This window comes from Nipponia nippon, unplaced genomic scaffold (genome assembly GCF_047370975.1).
Source record: "Nipponia nippon isolate SJK-2023a ecotype South Korea unplaced genomic scaffold, ASM4737097v1 scaffold_9, whole genome shotgun sequence".
In the NCBI taxonomy this organism is placed as follows: domain Eukaryota; kingdom Metazoa; phylum Chordata; class Aves; order Pelecaniformes; family Threskiornithidae; genus Nipponia; species Nipponia nippon.
The window spans coordinates 49,003,292-49,013,283 of record NW_028262413.1 but is presented as its reverse complement, the minus strand read 5'-3'; the positions used below and the strand labels follow the sequence as shown (position 1 = coordinate 49,013,283).

The window sequence follows — 9,992 nt, the reverse complement described above, 5'->3', positions numbered from 1 at the left end:
GGCTCGTGTGGTGCTCCCGTAATCTCTTAAGGCTGGTAAGTGTTCAGCATCCATCTCTTCAGCACAATTTTTCCCTTAAGTAAGATGTCTGATGTCTCATTAGATCCTTGCTGGAGGCAGAAGGAAGGGCTCCGCGCAGGCTGCTGCCACTGGGCACGGCTTCTGGGGAGGCTCCGTGGTTAGGAGTTGTCGCGGTGATACGGCGGTGAGGCTCCTGCTTCCCTAAGCCTGTCCTTACCGTGCTCCCGCAGCCAGAGCAGCGCCTGCCGGCGCTCGCTTTTGCAGATCCGCACGCAGCCGTACCGCGCTGGATCTGCTGCCTTCGCGCTCCAGCTGGCGCCCTGACGGCAGGACGAGTGCCCTGCTGCCGCAGCGATCCCCGGCCGTCCCGCGCTGGGGCTCGCTCCCTCGCCGCTGCCGCTCCTGTCGGCAGCGGAGCGACGAAACCGGGTTTTATCGGTGGTGCGCAGGCCCTGCTCGGCACGACAGGGATCAGGAGGAACCGGGCGTTCGTGTCTCCGATTTGCCAGGTTCGTCGCTGCGCTGGGCCGCGTCCGCCTCCCCGGCAGCGGCGCTGGTGCTCGCGCAGCAACGCGGAGCAGAGGGGTTTGGGGGCCCGGCGCTGCGCCCGTGGCTGCGTGGGCTTCCTGCTACCTGGGGTGCTGGGCGGCTAAAGGCCACGTTCCTCCTGGGTTCTGAGCTGAGGTTTACTCAAGTAAAAAATTGGTACCGACACCATAAATGCTGAACAAATATCTCATACCAACGCTGGTTTTCATGATATTTAAATATTTATTTAAATTTAAAAATACTTTTCATGGCACCAATGATTTTATGCTAACTAAGATATTGAATATGTAGAAAAAGGTACATTTTGAAGGAAAAATGTAACTTACAGTATTTGGCACATGAAAGGTTAATTTCTAGATTTTTTTTTTTATGAAAACTAAGAAATTCACATTTTCAGGTATTTTACCGTCTACTGCTTAAAGATGCAGTATGCTATTACGAGATTTTTTTTTTTTCTGATATAAGAACCTATGGAAACAACATTTTAATATAAAGACAGGTAAAACTAACAGGTAAGTGAAACACAAGACGTAACGTGGAACGTACAGGAAAAACATGATGAAAAATCACCAGTTCTCGTGGTTTTGCAGTAAAACGCTGGGTGAAAACTGCAGAGGTAAACTAGGTCTGGCATTTATCGCTATTCTAGAGGAAGCCGATGTAGAAGGTTTCCAGGGTCGGTACTCGAGGCCGCGCTGGCGCTCGGGTGCGGGGCGCGCGGGGCCGGGCGCCCCGCGGGCGGCCGGGGCTGTGCTGTTATGACATCACGCAGTACGTCAGCAGTGAGGGGGGGACGCTGCATCTTTAACCCGGGGCGAAAAACGTCAGGTTCGGGACTATCACGCGCTGCATAGAAACACCATTAACTACGGACTGAGGTAGGAACACTACACTAAGAGTTAATTTTGCCGTGTTGCATAAAACGGGATATCATGTAAAAACCGACCCTCCGTCTGCCGGCAGCGCTCGCAACGGCTCCTGCCGGCTGGGGGCTGCGCGCGAAAACCCCCCGCGGCCCTCGTGCCGTCAGCGGGCGGCTGCGGCCTCGGCGGTGAGAGGCGGCGCCTTAGCTCGTTATTTCCCCGACTGGCGGCAGTTAAACGGGACCTCTCGTTATTGCAGTGACAATCGATCCAAGCCTGGCCGACTTGTCGCGGTGTTGGATCAACCAACGGCATCGTCGCGCTCCTTTGCCGGGCGCCGGCTGAGCGGGTCCGGAGCGGGCAGGAGCCGGCCTCGGCGGGGAGCGGCGCGCGCGGTGATGGGTGGTGGGATGCTCAGAGACGAGAACACGGAAATCAGGCTTTTTAAAACTGCAGTTATGGCCCCAGCTTACGTAAAATCTCTCCCTGAGATGAAATAAAACTTGCTCACCTGTTTTCACCTGTTTTGTTAAGTATGTCCAACCTCTCAACCAAAACTTAACAGAACTGGCTTTTATTGCTCCCTGTGTAAAAGGACTTCTGCTTCCCAGGGAACCGCAGGTCCCGGTGGTTGTGGCACAAGTACGATGGGTTGGGCTTATTCATTTTTGCGTGAGAACAGATAGATCTAATGGCTGTCCGTTGGCTTGCTCGGCGTCACCTCCGCTCCTGTAGCTCCATCCTTCTCGTCTTCGGAAAAGTCACAAAATTATAGCTCCTTTCTCTATTCCAAAACTAGCAACGGGTTAATCTGGCGTTAGGCTTCTGGGCTACAAAAGCGTTTACTCTTAAACCATTTGCTCAACGTGAACCGCTTGGTCCACCACGGTCACCCGCTCCGTAAAGTAAAAAAAGACTTGATTAGAGTCGGTAACAAAATAGCATTTCGTTGTTAAAATAGACCTTGAAACAGTCTCTTTTTTTGTTGGTTTTTTTTTTGTTTTTTGTTTTTTTTTGTACAAAACAGGTACAACTTGCGGAGGCTAAAGGTCTTCCTAATAAATCCGACACGGTCACTACCGGCTACGCGCCCAGGCTGGGCCACGAGTGCCGGGCGGGCCCTCGCCTGCCCACGCTCTCCCTGCCCCGGGAGCACCGGCGCTTCAAGGCTCAGGAAAAGCGACGAGCGGCTGAGCCTGCGGCGCGGGGCGAGGGCTCTCGTTCGCCGGGCGATGCTGCGCCGCGGGGAGCCGGCTCACGCGCCCGCCCGGCAGCGGGGGAACCGGGGCGTCCCCCCGATAGCGTCGCGCCGCGCATCGCCGCGTAGGAGCCTCCGGTTAGCAGGGAGGGATTTCTGCAAAGCGGTACTTGGAAGGTGGTGGCGGTGGTGTGCACAGTGGCGGATTTAATAACGTAAGAGTACACGAGTGTTTAAATTAATACTCAGTAGCACCATTGCTAAAGCTCCTGCATAATACAGCATCGCGAGCCTCCTGGCTGATGCTCGTACAATGATGGGTGGCAATAGTAAAATAAATTCCTCTCTGTGCTCGGTGCTTCCCAAGTCGTACGCGCGTCTGTGAGAATCGAAACGGTAAAGTGTTGTGCGGGCTCCAGGGGTGGGAGCGGCGCGGCCGAGCGCGGGGAGGAGGGGGCCCCGGGGCCTGCGCCCGCCACCCTCCTCCTCCCGGAAAGCCGCCGCCTCGGCCGCGCCGTGCTCTGGGTCGGGAAGGGAGGGTTAGCGTGTGTGCCGAAGGCGCCCCGGCGGGTCCCGCGCGCGGGGGACGGCGGCAGGTCTCTCCCCAGGCCCCCGGCTAGTTACGTGGCGACTCCTGCCTTCAGGTGTCAATGAGCAGGCTTACCACGGCGCGGACTTTGCAGGCAAACCATCGCCTGAGGGGACAAAAGTATTGGTAATGGAACTGCTCGAACTCGGGGGTCTGGCGGATATCACGGAAAAAGGCAGTGTCAAGGTCGGACTCAGTAAGGACGATCAGGAGGAGGAGCAAAACAAAGAGGAGTCCAACTGTCACAAGGAGCAAACGGAGGACACTTAAAACAAACTTATTCACCTGTTCCGCCTGCGCCGCCCCCAGGCCGCCGGCGCCCGGGCACAGGGCCCGCAGCTCGCCGCCCGCCTCCTCCGCCTCGGCCGCCGCCGGCGTGCCGGCCTCCGACTCCTTCTCCTCCTCGATGCTGCACGGGGCCCCGTTCACCTGCCGCGAGAGCAGCATCAGCTCCAGGCTGTGCTCGGCCACCGGCGTGGGCAGCACGCTGTCCGCCGGGCTGTAGTTCTCGTCGGCGATGACGGCCACCCGCTCGCTGCTCTCGGCGCGGCTGCTCCGGCCGGGGGCTGCGAAGGCGTCGCCGTGGGAGGCCGAGCGCACCGGGGTCGAGTGGGCGCTGTCACGCAGAGACTCCAGGCCTGGGTACAGTGGGGGGGAAAAGGGGGACGCTCAGCGGTGCGGAGGGGGATCCCTCCCGCCGCTGGAAACCCCCCCTTGCCTGGCGCTGCCCCCGGCACGGTGTCCCCCACGGGGACAGGGCATGGCTGCCGCCGGCTGCTGCTGCTTCTTGTTTTTTGGTCCCCCGGGGCCGGCAGCCGCAGCCCGGCCGGAGCCCACAGCAGCCCCTTCGCTGCAGCTCGTGATTGCAGCGGCGACACTCAAACACCCGTGTGACTTGTCACCGTCACCAACAGCCGCTGGCTGTCAGTAGGGACTGCAAGCAGGAGCCTGGGCCTGTCGTCAATCGATCACAACCACGTCCATGTGCTGTAACAGCTCTGAGGTGCCAGGCACCCCTGGCAGCCGCCCGCAGAGTGCTTGAGGCCATCGGCAACACCAACCCCTTCCCGGGAGCAGGCGACGCTGCCGCCGCGGGCAGGCTGCCCACGCTACCCAGACGCAGGCAGGGATGAGCCGGGAAACGTGGCCATAGCAGCGGTGGGGGCTGCAGGAATGGGGGAGAAATGCCCCCCGAGGGACGGCTGGAGACGGCCGAGCCTGCTGCTGCCCACGGGCAATCCTTACGTAGTTATCAGTATGGATTTACCACAGTCCTCCCTCACCAAACCCCGGCGCTCCGAAGAGGCGCGGAGGGCTCCCGGCTGAGCCGGAGCCCCGCGGGGGCAGCACGGCCGACCCCGCTGTGGGAGCCCTGGGCCAGGCATCTGCCCGCCCGCCCGCAGGGGATGACTTCAAAGACGCCCTCAGGATGACGCGTGTGTAAGGCGAGGGCTGCGCCTGCCTGGCGGGAGGAGGTGTCCCGGAGCCGCAGCCCCATCATCGCGGGAGATTCCCGGCAGAGCAGGGTGCTTGGGGACTGCCAGTCGGACCGGGGTCACCAACCGCTCTGATTTCTATGGAGTCACTACTAAAACAGTGTTTTACGCCCAGTCACACGCGCACACGACCAACAGTCGTATGAAGAGCTGTGCGCCAGCCCGCCCGCCACGTTCTTGGCTGAGCTAGAGTTACAGCCGAGCTGCCCTTTGCGCCGAGGCTGAGCGCGGCGGGCGGGATGGGGGAACTCCTTCTCCCCCCCAAACCCCAAATTCCAAGAAACGCCACAAGTGCAGGAGTTGTTTCTTGCAGCTTTCACAGCAAGAGGGGCAGGCGATGGGGATAGCTCTGCCATCGCAGCGTCCCGCACCTCAGGGAGGGTGCCTGGAGGTGGTGGCCGGGACCAGCGGTCCCCAGTGCCGCCCCACGGGGCCGGGGCTGGGCATTTCCCCAGGTGGGGAGGGCACAGTGCACCAAAGCACCACGGCACGGTGTCACCGGGTGCCCTGGCCCCGTGCACTGCTGAAGGGTGCAGCGAAGAGCCTGGAGCCCGTCCTGCCTGCATTCCCCGAGGCTTTGCAACCCCTTGCCTGTAAATACTCCCCACATGCCTCCAGATCGGCTCGGCTTAATGCGAGTGCCACCGCGGGCACTGCGCGTGAGGGTCAGCTCAGGCGATAAGCGCAGCGGAGGAATAAACATGTTCTCACCCCGACAGCTATGTCTGCTGGTGTGTCAGAGAGCTCATGGGAACACCCCCTCGCTGCACCCACTGCGTCCTGGCCAGGGCGGGCACCCACCGGGGCGGGCAGCAGCTCGGCTCCCCAGGGAGGGCAGCCGATGGGGGGTCCCCCCGCCCATCACTGCAATGAGAGCGGTGCTGGTCCCCCAGACCCAAACCCTCCTGCCACCTGCTTGCTCCATGAGGCTGATGTAAGAAGCTGGGGAAAGCTGGGGCCAGCCCCGAAAATGGAGCTGCTCTGTGGTAATTACGACCCCGGGTCCAGCCACCATGGGAGACCCCAGCCCGCTCCCCACGGCACGCGTCCTGCACCCCACATTCCTGCATCCCCCCAGGGCTGCAGTTGGGGGGACCCCCGGCGACCCCCGGGGACACTCCTGCCGAAGAAGAGCCCAGACCCCGCGCAGCCCGGTGGTGCAGCGTTACCTGGTGTGGGTGCATCCCTGGGGCTGTGCGGAGCATCGCAGCTGAGGCCGGGGAGAGCCGGGAGGAGCGGCAAAGCCCCCAGAGCCCGGGCCAGCAGCCGTGGCCCCAGGGCCAGCACCCGGACCCTCACCTCCCTGCAGCAGTGGTTGATGAGCCGCAGGTGGACGCTGACTTTGGTTTTAATCTTTATCAGGCACTTGACCATGGCGGCACGGGCAGCGGCTGGCCTGGCCGGCGGCACGGAGCACCCACGGAGACTGCGAGGGGCTGCAGGGACGGCTGCTCGCCCGCCGGCACGGCTGACGCAAGGGGGGCTGGTGCCGCTGGCCCCGGGGTCAGGGCTATTTTGGGCTCCTGCATTTCTACGGGACTGAGCTGAAGTGAGAGTGAAGAAAAGCAGCTGCTGGCAGGGCACGAGCTGCTGGGGCAGGGGTGGTGCCGGGAGCCTGCGCCAGCTCGGGGTAATTTATTGTGGGAGACTATTTAATGCTCTTGCCGCTTCGCAACGGCACGCATGGGAGGCGGGGGAGAGGGTGCTCACATGTACCGGGCAGCAGAGGTGACCCCGTCCGCAGGCCTGCCGCAGCTGCCAGGCACACTCCCGCCCCCAAAATCAGCACAGGCGTCAGCCCTGGGCTCCCTCGATGGCCAGAAATCCCTTTCCTGCTCTGAGGAACCCGTGCCTTTGGGCAGGCAGCATTTCTGCACCCTGTCCCTGCCCGTAGCAGGATCGGTGCGGCTGTGCTGGGGTGGGGGCTGGCCCCGCAGCCCCTCTGGGAGCAGGGCACGACTGCAGGGTGCACCCCCCCTCACCCCACACTCCCTGCCATCCCCGGTCCCTCGTCCACCTCCCAGTTTTCCAAACTTTTGTGCATTGTCCGATGGCCCCAACGCACACCGGCAGCACCCACCACACACCCCGCTCTCCGTCACCCCAGCGTCACCGGGAGTCAGACACTGCCGTCACCAGTGGGTACCGCAGCCACCGCCAGCAGCTCAGCCGCAGCCCCTGCGTTGTCCCCCGCCCCGCGGGGCAGCTCCAGGGCTGGTCCCAGCGTCCTGCCCTCTGCCAGCCCTCCTCCCCAGGTGCACGCACGGCCCTGACCCCGGCTGCAGCCCGGCCCCAGGACGGGGGGTACCAGCCTCCCCGCCGCAGGCTGGCACAGCGGCAAGCCATCGGTGGTGGCCATCAGCCGGCCAGGAGCAGCTCCCAGGTGGGTGACAACTTCTTTTGCAGACCAGCTTGTTCCTGCACAGTCAGACCCCAGCCCTGCGGCTCCCAGTGACACTCCACTCTGCTGGGACCCCGCCGGGCGCTGCCGTACCTCTCCAGGCAGGTTTGCTTTGCTTTCAAACCAGGGCCAGGTTCGGAAGAGCAGGGCAAGGCACGCCGGCACGGGGCTGCCAGCGTCACTTCAAAGCGGGGCTCGCTCCCCCCTCCCCTGGGGCAGAGCTACCAGGGCAACCGGGAGCCTTCTGCCAGATCTCCAATTTAATCTAAATTAACATTGCTGAGAAATTCTCCTCTGCTTTGCTTCTGCACTGGAAGCTTCTGTCACACAACCGGCCCTCCGCTTTGCCTGGGCTCAGCTATTGATGCCAAACTTGCCCCGAGCCGCAAGGGCAACCTCTGGTGCTGCCAAGCCTTGCTGTGAGACCCTGGGGACACGTCAGGGACCCTCCCTGCCCCGGCGTCCCTGCATCAGCATCAGGGGCTATGAAAATCTGATTTTCAGCTGGATGTGAGCGTCGGCTTTTTGTGTGCACATGTGTGTACGTGCACATGCGTGCATGTCCCCAGCACCGGGGCTGCCCTGGCTCCCAAGCCCCGGCAGCAGCAGGGAGAGCCGCCCCGTGCCCTACCTTCCATGATGGAGATGTGCACGGCTCTCCTCCGGGTGCGGGGCACGCTGCTCAGGCGGGGGCCGTGGGTGATGGAGGGGCAGCTCCGGCTCGGCACCAGCCCTGCCCTGGGGATGAGAACGGGGACGGTGTCAGAGCCCCAGGCACACGGCAGCTCTCCCGCTTCGCTCCTCCGCCGCCCCGGGGAGCCGGGTACTGAACCCCTGGGAGGCCCTGGCCCTGCGCACTGCACCGCACCGCGCCGCTGCTGCCGGGCTCTTACCGGTGAATCTCGGGGGGCTCCCTCTTGATCTTGGCACTGGACTCCATCACCTCCTTTGCAACGCGGCCACTGCAGGCAGTCGAAGAACAGCAGCCGTGAGGATGTGACGGCTGCACCGGCGAGCCGCGAGCTCCCCCGTGGCACACCGCGCCCCGCCAAGCCTGGCCCCCTCCCCACGCATGTGGGCCGGTGGGGGGGACTCTCCCACAGCTCCAAGGGAAAGCAGAAATATTTGCTGGAAATAAGGGTGACGGGAAGAGCAGGGAAAGGCTGGGCTGATGCCTCTGCCATCACGTTTTGCTGCTTCTCCTGGCACGAGATGACGGACACTGTGGGGTCACCTCCCCTCCAGGGAGGGGGTCACACCATGGGCGCCTGGGCCCTCCCGTGCCAGCAAGGAGGGTGCTGGCATCGCGCACGTCACAGCTGGGGACGCGCTGGGGTCTCTTGTCCTGCAGAGATACCAGGTCCCAGCTCCAGGCTCTCGCTCCAGGGACGAGGAGGAGCAACACCCCCCAGGAATTCAGGAATTTCGGTGATTTGTTTCACTCCTTGTTGTTCTCAAAAACCAAACCCCAAAGCCCCCTGTCCTCTCCCCTCTTCCACTGCTATCCCTCCAAAAATCTGCCGTTCTGGGGCTGGAGAGAGGGATGGCAGCTGTGCAACAGAGAAAGAGGCGGTGATGGCCTCGGCAAGGCGGCAGCACCGCAATGGGAGGCCCTGTGGCAACAGGAGGACCCTTAGCAAGTCCTCAGACCGCTGCAGCCCTGAACTGCTCCCCACCGCACAGCCTAAGGAGCATCCGAAAATACCCAGTACCTGCTATTTACTGTCGGTATTTACCTGTATCGGAACCGGCTTCCCTTGAAGAACAAGTTGCTGCTGGACACCGTCCGGACCTGGCTCGACTTCTCCAACCTGCAACAGCACCAAGAGCCACGTGAGTGCCCTGTGTTGCCGGCCAGGTGCTGAGCACCCGGGCAGGGTACAGCCCCCGGCACCGCTTCATGGCAAAGCCTTCGCCCAGTTTTGTTTCTAGTGCACCGTGCTGGTGACGAGGATTGATTGCTCTGCTGATGCCCTTACAGCATCGTCCCCGCCAGACTGACCAGCACCAGCGGGAGGGAGCCGCACGCCGCCGGCAAACGGCAGCGAGGCCAAATCACAAGAGCAAAGCCCTGGAGATGCAAAACACCACCAGGAACAAAACAAGCCGCCGGCAGCGGTGGGGTGACACCGGCTGGCAGGACACGAGCACCTGGACCGTCACGGCATCACCCGGCCGCCCTCTCCGCCAGCACAGCACATCCCTGCCGGCAGCGGGAGCGGTGCCCAGCCCGTGCCCGGGCTCCGGGACAGACCCGGTGCCAACGGCTTCCCGAGCGGCTGCAGGGGGGCTCGGGCCGCAGCTCACACCGGGTCCCCTGGGGCCACCAGCACACGGGAGCTGCACAGGGCTGGAGCTCTCCAGGGGGCTAAAACCCTCGCCACGACCTCTGCGTGGCAGGGGCGCAGGAATCGGCCCGTCCCAGGCAGCCTGGCTCTCGCTGGGGCCAGTTTGGCCAGCGGTGGGTGAAACCGCCGGGAGGGACTGTCCCATCTCCTCCTCATCCCGTGGGAGCCGGTCCCTCACCCCGGGAGGCGCCCAGCAGCACCACGGCGAGCCCACAGTCCACTCCACCGGGTGCATAACGCAGCAGTAATTTACTGACATGATTAATCATAAAAAGATTTGTAAAGCAATATTGCAATTTCATTTCATGTTAATATAATGAGAAATGAAACCGGCTGATTGCAGCTGCTGATTGCAGTATTCCCAAAGAGAATACATCACACGCTTTATCTCGCATCTTGCTGATTAAAATAAAACTCATTACAAAGCACAAAGCAGGCTATTTTTAAGTACAACATGAGCGGGATGGTAAAACCAAACCGTTCCACCTGGCACCTCCCTGGTTTTTGGGCAACAGTCCAGCCCGTGA

General features: G+C 62.1%; 1 protein-coding gene across 5 annotated transcripts in view; it reads right to left on the bottom strand.

The window, feature by feature from the left end:
• Nucleotides 1-825: 825 nt before the first annotated feature.
• FRMD5 (FERM domain containing 5) overlaps nt 826-9,992 on the bottom strand; it is a 116,679-nt gene continuing 107,512 nt past the window's right edge. For 3 of the 5 annotated variants that reach the window (XM_087744040.1, XM_087744041.1, XM_087744044.1), the window contains exons 11-14: nt 8,854-8,928; nt 8,011-8,079; nt 7,749-7,855; nt 826-3,858 (exon numbers count right to left, since the gene is read on the bottom strand). In XM_087744040.1, the coding sequence (XP_087600166.1) occupies nt 3,272-3,858; nt 7,749-7,855; nt 8,011-8,079; nt 8,854-8,928 (838 nt within the window). In that variant the 3' untranslated portion in view covers nt 826-3,271. The remainder of the gene's footprint in view (nt 3,859-7,748; nt 7,856-8,010; nt 8,080-8,853; nt 8,929-9,992) is intronic. The other 2 variants (XM_087744042.1, XM_087744043.1) reach the window with 1 other exon arrangement.